This window comes from Leucoraja erinacea, chromosome 12 (assembly GCF_028641065.1).
Source record: "Leucoraja erinacea ecotype New England chromosome 12, Leri_hhj_1, whole genome shotgun sequence".
NCBI classification, from domain to species: Eukaryota; Metazoa; Chordata; class Chondrichthyes; order Rajiformes; family Rajidae; genus Leucoraja; species Leucoraja erinaceus.
Window position 1 is genome coordinate 32,656,231 of NC_073388.1, and position 17,132 is coordinate 32,673,362.

The 17,132-nt window shown below is 45.4% G+C and overlaps 1 protein-coding gene across 1 annotated transcript in view; it reads left to right on the forward strand.

The window, feature by feature from the left end:
* The window catches only part of LOC129702238 (protein diaphanous homolog 2-like), an 85,992-nt gene extending 69,578 nt beyond the window's left edge, over positions 1-16,414 (forward strand). Inside the window, exon 4 of the mRNA XM_055643899.1 lies at positions 15,932-16,414. Coding sequence (XP_055499874.1) covers positions 15,932-15,970 — 39 coding nt within the window. The 3' untranslated portion in view covers positions 15,971-16,414. The remainder of the gene's footprint in view (positions 1-15,931) is intronic.
* Positions 16,415-17,132: the final 718 nt, after the last annotated feature.

Genomic DNA, 17,132 nt, shown 5'->3' on the forward strand with positions numbered 1-17,132 from the left:
CTTCGACTACCCTCGATTACCTACAAATAACATGCTGACCTACTACGACCTACTGTGACTAAACCTACGAGAAAAAAAAGTAGCGATCTATTTTCATTTATGTATTTATTTATTTATTTAAATGCCATGGCCATCTTTTTTTACGTTGAAAATTACGCCATGACCTAGCTGAGGCCTCGAGTACGCGGCGACTACTCTCGAGCATTAAGGAGAGTTACAAAGACCTCCTAGGACCTCGTGTCGACCATGCTGCGAGTATGAGTCGATGGCAAACTCGCCAGAACTCGCGGATTAGGTTGCCGCAGTGGGACAGCCCCTTCAGGAAATGAGAGTCCTGTACAAGCAACATTCACTTTATTCCTGAATATGAATGATGAAATTGAGTATAATTAATTTGTTACATGGGGAAATTAGATAAAAATACTTAGACAAATGTTTAATGTAAAGTTCTATATCATTGCAAATTCAATTGTTGGCTAAAATATCACTGAGGTCAATAATGAATAATAAGATTAAATGGTAATAAATATTGGCAAATACAGTACTCGAGCAAAGGAGTGCAACTGTTTCTAAAATAAGCAAAGCAAGACCAATGTATCAGTATAGGGGGGTTGCACGTAAGGTCATCGGGTCAAAGGGTGTGACGCACGGAGCAGCTCAATCCTTCTGGAGGACATGGCAGCCTCTGGCATACACTTAACACACGAAACGTGTACTTTCTTATCTGTTAAAAACCGCCAAAATGGTCAATTTTTGCGCTGTTAATAATTGTGAAGGGTGACTGAGCGCTCTGAACCAAATGCTCTATCTTTGTTCTGAACCCGAGCACCAAGGTGTAAGCGGCCAAAGGAGCGCATCCCTCGGGACGGCCCTCGCTCTCCCCCCGGGGTCAGCGCTGTCCGGCCAAGGCCGCCCTCCTCTCACCCTCCCCCTGTGCGGCTACACTGTCACGGGCTGTGGGTCGGCAGCGCCCACACATGGGGCCGGGTGGAGTGGCTCCGGGCAGCGGACACATGGGGACAATAACCCGGCCACGTCCCCGCCAGCTGCAGTAGAGTTGGGGACGTCTGGTCCCTCTGCCCGCCCAGCCCACCGTGCTGCACCAGCAACTCGCCCCCCACTGCACCCCCGACCACCACTCCCAACCCCCCACGACCAACTAACTAACTAATTTGGATTTCTGAGGTTGCAAATATTGAAACGCAAGGTTAGAAGCCAAATAATCTCCTCCTCTTTCCGATATGTATACGATTTTGCGTAACAATGTGAGTCCAGAACCAAAAAAACATAAAAGCAGGAGTAGGCCAGTCGGCCTTTTAATCTGCTCCACCATTCACTATGTTCATGGCTGATCCTCTTTCTCCGAACCACATTCCGAAACTCTCTTCCTACAGGCTTTGATACATTTTGTGTCTGGAATCATTCTCAAATATGTTTAACAATTTAGCCACTAGCCTTTTGAGGGAGAGAATTCTACAAGTTTACAATGGGTGGAGACATCTTTCTTCAACAGGCCAGAATGTCTTTGTATCCTGAGACTGAGCCCTGATTTGAAGCAACACGTTTTACCCCACCTAAGACAGGGAAGAGCCTTCCTGTCTTTCTATAGTCCTGAAATATTTTTATGTCTCTGCCCACTATCAACAGCCTTGAGACAAAACATCCCGCAGCCCTGGTCATTTTAGCAGGAGACGTCAATCAAGGCAATCTCATGGGCGTACAATTAAAGTGCTTATAGCATGTCTCTTGTCCCGAGAGGTCAGATATTCTTTCAATCACATTTTGGGAAATCTGATCATCCAGCTGTACTTCTACTCCCTGCCTGGAATCAAAAACGGAAGCAGGATCTGGTTCAGAGAATCGTTCAACGCAATCAGTGGAATGACATCCTGTCCGACTGCTTTTAGTCAGTGAACTGGTCCATATTTGGGGATTCTGCAGCCAACTTGAATGAGTACACCAATGCTATGACTGACTTCATCAGCAAGTGTTTAGAGGAGTGCGTGTCGACCAAGACAATCTGAGTGTTCCCTGTTCAGAAACCATGGGTGAACCGTGAGGTACATTCACACTTGAAGCCCAGGTCCGCTGCTTTTGAGGCAAACTATCCCGAGTGGTACGAGAAAGCTTACTATGATCTCCGCTAAGCTACCAAGGATGCCAAGAGACAATACCGGGACAAACTTAAGTCCCAGTACAATAATTACGACACACGGAGAATGTGGCAAGGTCTGAATACTATAACTGACTGCAAAGTGAAATCTGGCAACATCACTGGTGATCGTGCGGCCCTACCTAATGAACCTAATGCTTTCTATGCCTGCTTTGAGCAAATGGCCATCGAGGCAATGACATCTGTGCCTTGCGACTCGAGTGAGCCTCTTCCCAAGGTCACTGTTGCAGAAGTTAGATCGGCCTTCCTGACGGTGAACCCACGGAACATCACTAGCCCGGACAGAGTCCGTGGCTGCATCCTTAGAAGCTGCACGGCCCAACCAGTGGGTGTATTCACGGACATCTTTAATCTCTGCCTAAGTACTGAGGTACCCACCTGCTTCAAGAAGACCACTATTATTCTGGTGCTGAAGAAAAGCAAGATCACATGCCTTAATGACTGCTGTTCAGTGGCCTTGACATCCATCATCATGAAGTGCTTTGAGAGGTTATGTTTGGAATGTATCCAATCTTCCAAGCAGTCTTGACCCACTGCAGTTTGCCTACTGCCGCAACAGGTCCACGGCTGATGCCACCTCCCTGGTCCTACACTCATCCCTGGAACATGTGGATAAGAGAGACACGTATGTCAGACTTCTATTCATTTACGACAGCTCTGCTTTTAACACCATTTTTATCCCATCCAAGCTCATCACCAAACTTGTGGAACTTGGAGGCAGCACTCATCTCTGCAACTGGATCTTTGACTTACTGACCAACAGACCCTACTCAGTGAGGATAGGGGACAAATCATCCTCTACTGTAATCCTCAACACTGTTGCTCCACATGGATGTGTTCTCAGCCCCCTTCTTTACACCTTGTACGCCCACGACTGTGCAGCCAAGTGCACATCTAATTCAATTTGCAAATTCATGGACAACACCCTCGTTGTGGGCTGGATATTAAATAATGACGATAAGGAGGAGACTGAGAACCTTGTGTAATGGTGTCAAGACAACAATCTTTCTCACAATGTCAGCAAGACAGAAGATGTTGATCAAGTTCAGAAAGCGAAATGGTACCGATGGCGCTGAAGTAGAGATGGTTGAAGGCTTCAAATTCCAACCTCCCTTCCATTGACTCACTTTACACTTCACGCTGCCTTGGCATGGCCACCAGCATAGTCGAGCACAAATCTCAACTGGATGACTCCCTCTTCTCTCCTCTCCCATCAGGCAAAAGGTACAGAAGTGTGAACACACACACCTCCTGTTTCTTCCGAGCTGTTATCAGAGCTTCCATGGATTTTGAAGAAACAGGAACAAAGAGAAGCGGGAGAAAGCACTGGTTGGCTCTAGCCCGAGCGGGAGGAGAGTTAGAAGTGAGTCAGAGGGGGAAAACAGTTGAAAACTGAGGAATTTGGTTTGTAAATTGGTAAATTAGGCAATTTATCAGTCATTATAAGCAAGACGGCTCTTAGGGAGCGGCAGTGAGGGAGCGGCTTTGTAAGGGAAGTGTCCTGTGAGTAAAGTGGTAGTCTTTGGCTCGAGAGTCTTCTGCGAGGAGGCTGAGGAGAGGAGGCTACACAGAACGCTAGAGAGGGAGAGACGAAAGAAGGAGATGTCAAGCAAGCCGATTCAGTGTGATGCTTGCAGTATGTGGGAGGTCAAGGACACTGCTGGTGCCTCTGGCTGCTACAAATGTGAGAAGTGCATCCAGGTACAGCTCCTGAAGAACCGTGTTGGGGAACAGGAGAAGCAAGTTGATGACCTCGGGTTGGTCCGAGAAACTGAGTCGTTCCTTGACAAGTCCTAGAGTAAGATTGTTACATCTAAGGTACTGGAAGAGAGAAGGTGGGTGACGGTGAGAAAGGGAGGGAAACATGGAATGCAAATGTCCCCGGGTGTTGTACCTCTTGTGAAAAGGTTCACCCACTTAGAAGCTCAGTCGGAAGGTTCACCCACTTAGAAGGTCGGGACGGAAGACTATCACACTGAGCGGCGGACTGACTTGCGAAGTAAAAAGAGCTGTTGAGCCAAAACCAATGAGGCCAACGTCAGGAAACACCATTGTAGTTGGAGACTCCATTGTGAGAGGTCTGGACGTTGGTTTCTGCAGGAACAGACGGGATTCGAGGATGATTTGCTGCCTTCCTTGTGCCAGGATCCAGGATGTAATGGACAGAGTGCAGAAAATCCTCAAGGGCGAAGGTGAACTGCCGGAAGTAATAGTGCATGTTGGCACAAATGATGTCGGAAAGAAGGGGATGAATATTCTGCAGCGTAACTTTAGAGAGTTCGGAAAATGCTGAAAAGCAGGACCTCCAGGGTGGTTATCTCCGGTTTGCTTCCATTTCCTCATGCTGGCGAGAGCAGGAACAGGGAGATATGGGACCTGAATGTGTGGCTCAGGAACTGGTGCAGGGATTTAGATTCTTAGATCACTGGGATCTGTTTTGGAGTAAGGGGGAACTGTACAAAAGGGACGGATTGCATCTTAACAGGCAGGGGACCAGCATTCTGGCAGGCAGGTTTGCCACTGCTACACGGGTGGTTTTAAACTGAATAAGGGTGGTGGGGTGTCAAATGGGATAGTCGAGGACGTAGTTAAACGGTAAGAGAGTAAAGGGATGGTTAGTGACTCCTGAATTAATGGGAAAGGAAGCTCACAAAGGGATCGGAGAGTATGGCCAAGTGTAATAGGGATCGATGTGAAAGGTGAGATCCGTAAGGAATTAAAAGTATTGTATATGAATGCGCGAAGTATAAGAAGTAAAGTAGATGAGCTTGAGGCTCAACCAGTGGGTGGCGCGACTCGCGTCGCAGCGGCCTCTGCAGTCCGTCTGTCTTTTTGTTATTTTTTGTCCCGTTTGAATGTAGTTTTTATTTATTTTTTTGTGTATGTGGTGTGTATGTGTGGGGGGTGTGGGGGGGGGGGGGGGAAACTTTTAAAATCTTTCCCCTGCACGGAGAACCTGACCTTTTCCTTGTTGGGTCTCCGTTGTCGTTGGGGCTGCAACGTGGAGCGGCCTCCAGCAGGAACGACCTGGGGCTCCAGTCGCGGAGCTGCGGAGCTACTCGCCATCATGGAGCTGGCCGAGTCCGGAGCGGGTGGAGCTGTGGTGGCGCGCTGCTGCGACCCGACCCTGGGAGATTCGGAGGCTCCAACCACAGGTCTGGCAGACAGTAATATCGGGAGCCCGCGGGTCCCTGCTGGGAGACCGCTTTTCGGGGCTTCCGCAACGGCGACTTCTCCCGCCCGAGTCGTGGGGTCGAGGAGTACCTGGAGCGGGGCCTTACATCATCGCCCGGCGTGGATTCAACGGCTGCGGGACTCTGCTAGCGCTCGCTGGAGGCTCCAACAACAAGACCCGGAGCGTGGCCTTGCATCACCCGGCGCGGCGTTAATGGCCGCGGGACAATTGCCATCGCCTGCCGGGGGCTTTGACTCTGACATCGGGAGGGGAATGGGGAGTGCAGGGGAGAGATAAGTTTTTTTTTTGCCTTCCATCACAGCGAGGAGGAGATGCGCTGTGGTGGATGTCTGTGTAAATTGTGTTGTGTCTTGGGTCTTTTTTTCTTGTGTGTATGACTGCAGAAACACCATTTCATTTGAGCCGCTATGAGGTTCAAGTGACAAATAAATTGTATTGTGTATTTTGTGGCTCAGTTAGAGGTTGGTAGATATGACATTGTGGGGATCACTGAGACGTGGCTGCAGGAGGATCGGGTATTCAGGGTTATACATCCTATAGAAAAGACAGGCAGGTCGGCAGAGGAGGAGGGGTAGCTCTGCTGGTGAGGGATGGAATTCAATCCCTTGCGAGGGAAGACATAGGGACTGACGAGGTAGAGTCACTGTGGAGTTAGTTGAGGAATTGTAAAGGCAAGAAGACACTAATTGGTGTTATCTACAGACCCCCAAATAGTAGCTCGGATGTAGGGTGTAAGTTGCAGCAGGAGTTAAAACTGGCATGTAACAAAGGTAATGCCACTGTGGTGGTGGGGGATTTCAATATGCAGGTTGACTGGGAAAATCAGGTTGGTTCAGGACCCCAAGAAAGAAAGTTTGTAGAATGCCTCCGAGATGGATTCTTAGAGCAGCTTGTAATGGAGCCGACCAGAGAAAAGGCAATTCTGGATTTAGTGTTGTCCAATGAACCAGATATGATAAGAGAACTCGAGGTAAGGAACCGCTTGGAGGTAGTGATCATAATATGATTAGTTTTAATCTGCAATTTGAGAAGGAGAAGGTTAAATCGGAAGTGACAGTGATGCAGTTGAACAAAGGGGACTATGAAGGCATGAGAGGGGAGCTGGCCAAGGTAGATTGGAAAGGGATCCTAGCAGGAATGACGGTGGAACAGCAATGGCAGAAATTTCTGGGCATAATACGGAAGACGCAGGGTCATTTCATTCCAAAAAGGAACAAAGATTCTAAGGGGAGGATTCTAAGGCAACCGTGGCTGACAAGAGAAGTTAGGGATAGAATAAAACTAAAAGAAAAGATGTATTACACAGCAAAGAGTAGCTGGAAGCCAGAGGATTGGGAAATGTTCATAGGACAACAGAAGGAAACAAAACGGGCAATACGGGCTGAAAAGATGAAGTACGAAGGGCCAGGAATATAAAGAAGGACAGTAAAAGCTTTAGATATGTTAAGGGAAAAAGAGTAGCAAAGTCAAATGTGGGTTCTTTGAAGGCAGACACGGGTGAAATTATTATGGGCAACAAGGAAATGGCAGAAGAGTTGAATAGGTACTTCGGATCTGTCTTCACTAAGGAAGACACAAACAATCTCCCAGATGTACCGGAGGACAGAGGATCTAAGCGGGTAGAGGAACTGAAAGAAATTTTCATTAGGCGAGAAATATTATTGGGTTGGCTAATGGGTCTGAAGGATGATAAATCCCCTGGACCTGATGGTCTGCATCCCAAGGTCCTCAGGGAGGTGGCTCTAGAAATAGTGGACGCATTGGTGATCATTTTCCAATGTTCAATAGATTCAGGATCAGTTCCTGTGGATTGGAGGATAGCTAATGTTATCCTACTTTTCAAGAAAGGAGCGAGAGAGAATACGGGGAATTACTGACCAGTTAGCCTGACTTCGGTGGTGGGAAAGATGCTGGAGTCAATTATTAAAGAGGTAATACTGGGGCATTTGGATAACAGTAAAAGGATTAGTCAAAGTCAACATGGATTTATGAAAGGGAAATCATACTTGACTAATCTTCTGGAATTTTTTGAGGATTTGACAAGTAAAATGGATGAAGGGGTGCCAATGGATGTAGTGTATCTAGACTTTCAGAAAGCCTTTGATAAGGTCCCGCACGAGAGACTGGTGACTAAAATAGAGCACATGGTATTGGGGGTAGAGTGTTGACATGGATAGAAAAATGGTTGGCCGACCGGAAGCAAAGAGTAGGAGTGAACGGGTCCTTTTCAGAATGGCAGGCAGTGGCGAGTGGAGTGCCGCAAGGCTCGGTGTTGGGACCGCAACTCTTTACCATATATATTAATGATTTGGAAGAGGGAATCAGGAGCAACACGAGCAAGTTTGCAGATGACACAAAGCTGGGTGGCAGTGAACTGTGAAGAGGATGTTAAGAGGTTGCAGGGTGACCTGGACAGGTTGAGTGAGTGGGCAGATGCGTGGCAGATGCAGTATAATATAGATAAATGTGAGATTATCCAATTTGGTGGCTGATTATTATCTTAATGAGGTTAGGTTAGGTAAGGGGGAGGTGCAGCGAGACCTGGACGTACACCGGTCACTGAAAGTCGGCTTCCAGGTACAGCAGGCTGTGAAGAAAGCTAATGGAATATTGGCCTTCATAACAAGAGGATTTCAGTATAGGAGTAAAGAGGTTCTTCTGCAGTTGTATAGGGCTCTGGTGAGACCACATCTGGAGTATTGTGTACAGTTTTGGTCTCCTAATTTGAGGAAGGACATCCTTGTGATTGAGGCAGTGCAGCGTAGGTTCACGAGATTGATCTCTGGGATGGCGGGACTGTCATATGAGGAAAGATTGAAAAGACTAGGCTTGTATTCACTGGAGTTTAGAAGGATTAGGGGGATCTTATAGAAACGTATAAAATTATAAAAGGACTGGACAAGCTAGATGCCGGAAAAATGTTCCCAATGTTGGGCGAGTCCAGAACCAGGGGCCCCAGTCTTAGAATAAAGGGGAGGTCATTTAAGACTGCGGTGAAAAAAAAACTTTTTCACCCAAAGAGTTGTGAATTTATGGAATTCCCTGCCACAGAGTGCAGTGAAAGCCAAGTCACTGCATGGATTTAGGAGAGAGATAGATAGAGCTCCAGGAGCTAGTGGAGTCAAGGGAAATGGGGAGAAGGCAGGCACAGGTTATTGATAGGGGACGATCAGCCATGATCACAATGAATGGCGGTGCTGGCTCAAAGGACCGAATGGCCTCCTCCTGCACCTATTATCTATGTTTTCTATGTTATCAAGCAACTGAACCACTCTTTCAATAACTAGAAAGCGGTCCTGAGCTGCTATCTATCTCATTGGAGACCCTTGGATTATCTTTAATCAGACTTTACTGGACTTTATCTTGAACTAAATGTTATTCCCTTTGTCATGTATCTGTATACTGTGGATGGCTGGATTGTAATCCTGTATTGGCCTTTCCACTGACTGGTTGGCACGCAACATAAGCTTTCCACTATAAGATATTTGTGACAATAAAATTAACTTCAGACTTTGCTTTAAAAAAAACTTTTAAATAAACATTCCCTTTTTCAAATTACTATGCCTATGCTGTAAAAGCTGGGGCTAAAGTACTGATCTGGATAATATTCCACCAGTTCCTGCTATCTCAAAGGTTCTAATATCTGCATTGATGCAGGAAATCCAAACAGCAGCGCTTATATTGGGAAGCATCTTAACTCTTGAGTTTAATTACCAGCATTTCGACAGTGTTGTCAAATAAAGTGTGATGCCGACACATCAGCATGTTCAAGTATTACTTTTGTTAAATACACCCTATTCTATAATCTGGGAAAACATGTCAATAACCACCATTAGCCTTTAATTGAAAAGAGATAATGCTAAAAACAAAGTCAAACATTTCCATCTGTTTGAAGGGAAACAGTTAACACTTTCAGGTCAATTACCTTTCAGAACTGGAAGAGAGTGAAAATTAGTCTTGAGCGGCTAAATTGTTTGTGGAGGGATGATTTGAACATTGCTGAGCTCCCTGGAATGTGCTGTGAATAATCTGATTTATAGATTAATGAGGTCAGACCACCATAAAAAGTAAAAGCTCGAAAATGCAGAGCTGTATAGGATGGTAGATGTGTCGGGCCATGCTCGTGGAGAGAGGAAATGTGTGACAGTTTTTGCAGATGGATGGCAGATGGTAGAATTGCCCACTGCAGATGCCAATATAGAAAGCAAGGTTAAGAGCTAATTCAGTATCCAGTCAGGAAGGTTGCAAAGTACATTGAAGGAAGATATGTTTCTGTTCCTCAAACTTGGTTGGATGTTGTACAATGCAGAAGTTAATGAATAAGAGTGGGACAGAGATTTGCACTATTGAGCAACGGGATGATTAGGACTTCTTTGACTGCAGATGCCAAGAAAAGCGATCTGCATTTGACTATCCAGTCTGGAGGAGACCACATTGAGCACTGATTGCAGTACACTAGATTGGAAGAAGGGCAGGTGAATCACGACTTCACTTGGAAGGACTTTGGGACCCTGGAAGAGGGCAGGAGAAGAAATGAAGTTGCATCTCGTACGGATGCATGGGGGCAGTTCTGTGGAAAGACTAGCTGTGAGTGAAGATTAAAGAGCACACCAGGTGAATTGGGAAGCGAACAGTCTCTTTGAAATGCTGAAATCGGAGGGTTAGTATAAGTACCCTCAAGTGGAATCACATTGAGGATGGAAATTAAGATTAACCCCTTGAATCTGGAGGCGATTGGCGTTGAAGGTGAGGACCAGTCGAGTTGTGTCCTTGTCTTGTGATGGGGAGCTGAAAGCAGACTTGCAGGAAATAGATGAGGTATAGTTCAAGACTCTCATTTTATGTTTTAGTGCAAGAACATATGAAACATTAAGTAACTGTACAGTAAGATTGAATGGGGAAACTTTTGGCAAAATTGCAGTTGTGAAATATTTAAATTTTCAATAAAATTTTACTTGAAACAAACTTGAAACTGCAAATTGCAGAGATTCGAAATAAATGGATTTATCATGGGAACTTTTTCGTGATTTTTTTTCCTTGTTGGAAAATTAATGTTAATGTATGTAATGAGACTTTTATCCAGATTGAGGAGTGTATAACGTGTAGTATGTAAGTAGCATCTATTGATTTATGTAGCATTGATTGAGTTTTCTCCAAAAGGTAGTCACGCGATTTTTTCAGCAACTGCCGGCACCCGTCAAAGGTCGTTACAGGTCGCTGAAAAATGTCAACATGTTGAAAATCCAGCAGCCACCAGAACAAGGTACGACTCTTTGTACGACTCTTTGGGCGACTGCTCACGCCATACAGGCATGTCGCCAGGGTGTCGCCTGTATGGTCGTGACTAGTCTCCTCAGTCGCCCAAAGAGTTGCAGTGTCTTTCTGGTCACCGCTGAATTTTCAACATGTTGAAAATTTTCGTCGACCTGCAACGACTTATGACGGGTGCTGGCCGTTGCCGTAAAAGTCGCGTAAGTGGGACAGGCCCTTAAGGAGTATTAAACCAAATTTGATATTGAGTTCCATAAGCGGTTATGTGGGCAAAAGAGTTGGTTTCTGGAGTATCTGTAAGGAAAAAATGGTCAGATTGCACAGTTTAGAAATAATTATTGCTTGGTGCTTAATAATTTAATGTGCATAAATGGTGTAGCAATTAAATGTGGGGGCGAACTTCACTCCTGAATTAAAGTACTTTGGGAATGTACTCAAAACAAGGACCATCATGGTTCAAGGGAATGTCTTGGTTAATTGCAAGTGGGCATTATATGCTGACCTTGCCAGAAATGTCATAACCAATGAGAAGAGAAAATAAGTTCAAGAAGGAACTGCAGATGCTGGAAAATCGAAGGTAGATAAAAATGCTGGAGAAACTCAGCAGGTGAGGCAGCATCTATGGAGCGAAGGAAATAGGCAAGGTTTCGGGTCGAAACACTTCTTCAGACTGATGGGGTGGGGCGGGAAGAAGAAAGGAAAAGGTGGAGCCAATGGGCTGAGGGAGAGCTGAGAAGGAGAGGGGAAAGTAGGGACTACTTGAAAATAGAAAAGTCTTATGTTCATACCGCTGAGGTGCAAACTGCCCAAACGAAATATGAGGTGCTGCTCCTCCAATATATGGTGATCCTCACTCTGGCCATGGTGGAGGCCTAGGACAGAAAGGTCAGATTCGGAGTGGGTGGGGGAGTTGAAATGCTGAGCCACCGGGAGATCAGGTTGGTTATTGCGAACCGAGTGGAGGTGTTGGGCGAAGCGATCACCAAGCCTACGCTTAGTCTCACAGATGTAGAGCGGCTGACATCTAGAGCAAGCAGCTGACATCTAGAGCAGCGGATGAGGTTGGAGGAGGTGCAGGTGAACCTCTGCCGCACCTGGAAAGACTGCTTGGGTTCTTGAATGGAGTCAAAGGGGGAGGTAAAGTGACAAGTGTAGCATTTCCTGCGGTTGCAAGGGAAAGTGCCCGGAGAGGGGGTGGTTTGGGTGGGAAGTGACAAATTGACCAGGGAGTTACAGAGGGAGTGGTTTCTGCGGAAAGCAGACAGGGCAGGAGATGGGAAGATGTGGCAAGTGGTGGGATCACGTTGGAGGTGGCAAGAATGTCTGAGGATTATTTGTTGTATGTGACGGCTAGTAGGGTGGAAGGTGAGGACAAAGGGGACTCTGCTCTTGTTACGTGTGTGGGGGATGGGTAGTGAGAGCAGAGTCACGGGGTATAGAAAAGACCCTGGTGAGAGCCTCATCTATAGTAGAAGAGAGGAACTCGCGTTCCCTGAAGAATGGGGACATCTCCGATGCCCTGGTGTGGAACACATCATCCTGGATGCAGATGCGGCATAGACTGAGGAATTGGGAGTAGGGGATGGAGTCCTTACAGGAAGCAGAGTGGGAAGAAGTGTAGTCCAGATACCCATGGGAATTAGTGGATTTATAGTGGATGTCGGTCAGTAGTCTATCACCTGCGATGGAGGTAGTGAGGTCAAGAAATGGTAGGGAAATGTCGGAAATGGTACAGGTGTATTTGAGTGTTGGTTGGGAGTTAATGGTGAAATGGATGAAGTCAGTGAGTTGTGTGTGGATGCAGGAGGGTGCACCAATGCAGTCGTCGATGTAGCGGAGGTAGAGTTCGGGGATAGGGCCACGGTACGCCTCGAACAAAGATTGTTTGACGTACCCTACAAAGAGGCAGGCACAGCTCGGGGCCCATGTGCGTGTCCATAGCTATGCTTTGTATTTGGAAAATAAAGTGATTTTGATCAATAGTGGCTTGGCACAGTTTAGAATGACAGCAGCTGAGTTGTGAATGTGTTGACAGAGGCCAGCAAGGTAAAGCCAAGTCTAGAATTCTTAGAAGATTTTTTTCAGCAGTGAGGTTGGGTAAAATTAAGTTTTTTAATGAAAGTGAAATAGAAGGGCTCATAATGCTGAAAATTTGTGATCTGGTATTTTCCAGGGGGAGGGGAGGGTAATGATATCAAGTTTGCAAAACTAACGACAGTACACCTAACGTCATATACCTCAAAATGTTGAGACTCAAATCATTACTGCTGCTCAGATTTGTAAACCGCACCCAAGATGTATGCATTTAAATATCGGTGACTTCTTGAACTGTTGCCCTGAATACGCATTGTGTCAAAATATTACTTGAAAAATTGGCACAAAAATATTTTACTATAAATTATGGTCTTGTAATGGTCATCTTTCTGTTGTCCTTCGCATGAAGCACGAGCAGTCTAATTTGTGTTTGATAAATGCTGGAAAATAAAGCCTCTGGAATCTAAAACAATATCTGTGTGACATTTTCCCTTTTTTTGGCCTGCCATTACATGAAAGGAGCACTGCAAATAATTGACAATTATTTTAAACAATGCAATCTGCTAACTTTGATTTGCTCAAACTACAACAGCCTCAGTCAGATGGTTGCCTGTGTACATCTCACAATTACATTTACCTGGGGTATTCACTTGTGATAATCACCTGCAGTGAAGAGAATCTGACATACCTGGACAAAATTTACCAGTTATTGGTATGGGACTTGATTGGCTTTTAAAGGTGAAATTCTTCTGTGTGGAAACAAGGTTTGCAGCACGATTTTCGACCTACAAAATACAAAGAGAACCCTGTCGTAATCAGCGATGGATCTTCTGTATTTAAATGGCTCTGACATTTACAGAAGTTTAATGTTTTTTGTTAAAGTGAAATGTATAAATTAAATTCTGGACATTTTAAACATCATTTTTAAGCATAATTAATAATAAGAGCCTTACAGTGGAGTAATTACAACATAAATGCCTTTTTGTTCTCCAGTCCTGATTTAGGTGGTGCATTCTCAGATTATACATAAATTGAGAGACAATTCTCGGTTATTCTGAGAAGTCCCAACAAGACTGGGCTTTGCCTCTGGACTGAATGAAGTAACTAATTATTTGGTCTCCCTAGTTTCAACAGCAAAACTGGTGATTCTAATTGGAACAACTGCCGGCAACTGGATGAATCTCGCCGTTAATATTTAATGCCATTTTTAATAGGACGCATTTATTGAAGGTAAAATATTTGACCATGGAAATTGGACTGAACTTGAGTTCTTAAAGTTGGTGGCGCTGGTATCATTTGCAATGGCAAATGTTCCAATGTCTTACATAATGGAAGGGAGTTCAATCATCCTTGGCCCAGGGTGTCACTGTAAAACTTGCTTTAGGTCATGCAGGAACCTGCCTGAGGCCCAATCGTCATTTGCCCCATACGTGGCCATTCTATCATCATGATGTCAGAAGTGGACTTGTTTGCTGATTGTGCAATATTTAGTTCCGTGCGCAGTTCCTCAGCAGATGAAGCAGTCCATGCCTGTATCAGAGCTCTCACTTAACTTTTTTTCTCTGTGCCAGACGGGCAACCTAGGCAGCTTTATGTTGCCAAATGACGATTTAGGTGGTCTTTTAAGACGGCTTGCATGATGCGTGCGATAATGTGCACGGATGAAGTGCATAGTTACCAGTCTGAATTATGGTCAATGAAGCATTCACATATTATTTCTGCTTCAAATAAAGTCACAAACTAAACATTTTCACCAATCAACACATGATATATACCACAATGACATGCAGCAAAATTATAATACAGTATTTCAACTCATTTTACACGTTGCAATGAATGCAATTTCTATTATTTCTTTCCACTTCCAAACAAAAATGTGGGTGGATTATTCAGTGTATGATCAACCTCGGTGAGACCAAGCGCTGGCTTGGCGATTGCTTCGCGCAACACCACTCATTTCGCAATAATCAACCTGATCTCCCCGTGGCTCAGCACTTCAACTCCCCCCTCCCATTTCGAATCCGACCTTTGTGTCCTGGGCCTCCTCCATGAGACCTACCGCAAATTGGAGGACCAGCACCTCATATTTTGCTTGGGCAGTTGACACCCCAGCGGTATGAACATTGGCTTCTCCAATTTCAGGTAGTCCTTGCTTTCTCCCTCATTCCTCTTCTCTTCCCAGCTCTCCCATAGCCTACTGTCTCCGCCTCTTCCTTTCTTTTTCCCACACCCCCTCCCCCGACATCAGTCTGAAGAAGGGTCTCGACCCGAAACGTCGCCTATTCCTTCGCTCCATAGATGCTGCTTCACCCACTGATTTTCTCCAGCTTTTTTTAATCTACCACCCATTCACACAAGTTCTGTTATCTCACTTTCCTCACCCACTCCTTACATATAAGGGGCAATTTTAGAGATACAAGTTAACCTACAAAGCCAATGCGTCTTTGGGATGTTGGAGGAAATCCACACGCTTGCAGGGAGAATGTGCAAATTCAACACAGGCAGTGCCCGAGGACAGGATCGAACATAGATCTGTGGCGTGTGAGGCAGCAAGTCTACCAGATGTGCCACTATATTTTCTTTTCCAACACACAAAAAAAGTTAAATGTTGATAACTTTGGTTACTAAAAAAAATAAACTATCGATTTTCAGCCTTAAATCTCTTAAGTCACGCTCTGTCCCCCTTTACAGTTACTGTATATTTTAATTCAGTTCAAGACTATGAGGCAATACAATGGCTGTAAAGTTGCAATTGATCCTGAATATGGGTGCAGTCTGCATGGAGTTTGCTCCTTTTCCCTTTGATCGCATGGGTTTCGACAGGTGCTCTTGTTTCCTTCCACATTCCAAAGGTGTGCAGGAACCTTTTTCAGACCCACCCCAAAACGTTATATTTTCCTTTTGTCCAGATATTCTGTCTGACCTGTTGAGTTACTCCAGCTTTTTTTGTGTATCTTGAGTTTAAACCAGCATCTGCAGTTCCTTCCTACACACAGTATACTATACGATAGAACTTTATTAATCGTGTGTGTGTGTGTTCATGTTCACGTGTGTGTGTGTGTGTGTGTGTGTGTGTGTGTGTGTGTGTGATTTCTGACATATCTTGGAAGTCAGCATCAAGTCCTAATTCTTTGGTTATCACAAAGCATCACAAAGCACAAGGCCTTTTTAATAATTGACACTGAACTTATGAATGAAATTTGTTTGTGACAAATTTTCTCTCTTTCTCTCTTTCTGTCTTTCACTCTGGTGGAAAGGATCAAGAGCTTCAAATTCTTGGGAGTGCATATCTCTGAAGATCTTTCCTGGTCCGAGAACACCGATGCAATCAAAAAGAAAGCACATCAGCGCCTCTACTTCCTGAGAAGATTACGGAGAGTCGATATGTCAAGGAGGACTCTCTCTAACCTCCACAGGTGCACAGTAGAGAGCATGCTGACTGGTTGCATCGTGGTTCGGAAACTTGAGCGCCCTGGAGCTGAAAAGACTACAAAAAGTAGTAAACAAAACTCTGAACATTAATAGAACATTATCTGCTATTTGCATTTTACCAGTTTATTTATTCATGTGTGTATATATCCATATAATGGTATATGGACACACTGATCTGTTTTGTAGTCAATGCCTACTATGTTCTGTTGTGCGGAAGCAAAGCAAGAATTTCATTGTCCTATCAGGGACACATGGCAATAAACTCTCTTGAATCTTGGATATACCAATTAATTAACCATGAATAAATGTATATCTTGTATTACATGTATAAATCGTTCTTACATTCGGGAACATGGTTAATTAACTGGTGGCATTATTTCCCGGTCCTAACGGCCTTTGTGTCAGCTGGCGATTACATCCATTCCATCCATCCGTCGCAAAGATGTGGGATTTCAAATTGAGCGCACTTGTTTGAATCGATGCAAGCGGCATGTACAGCGTCTCTTCTGGGCGCGCAATACACGATCCGATGAAATGAGACAACTATCACACCAAAGATAGGCACAAAATGCTGGAGTAACTCAGCTGAACAGGCAGCATCTCTGGAGAGAAGGAATGGGTGGCGTTTCAGGTTGAAACCCTTCAGATGCACTCTGAAGAATGTTCTCGGCACGAAACGTCACCCATTCCTTCTCTCCAGAGATGCTGCCTGGTTTGTGCGTGGGAGCTTGGGTGCATTCCGCAAGCACCGAGACGGGAATAAATAAAACGTCTGTCACTGCAGTCGGGGTGAATCACCCCCTCTTCTCCACCCCCCTTCTCCACCCCCTTCTCCCCACCTTCTCCCCCCCTCTCTCCCCCCTCACCCCTTTGCTCCTCCTATCCATACCCCCCTGTCACCCCTGCCCCCTCTCACCACCTCCCCCCTCTCACGCCCGCCCCCCCTCCCACTCCCTCCGCCCTCCCTTCCCCCTCACCTCTCCCCCTCCCTTCCCCCTACCTCTCCCCCTCCCTTTCCCCCTCCCT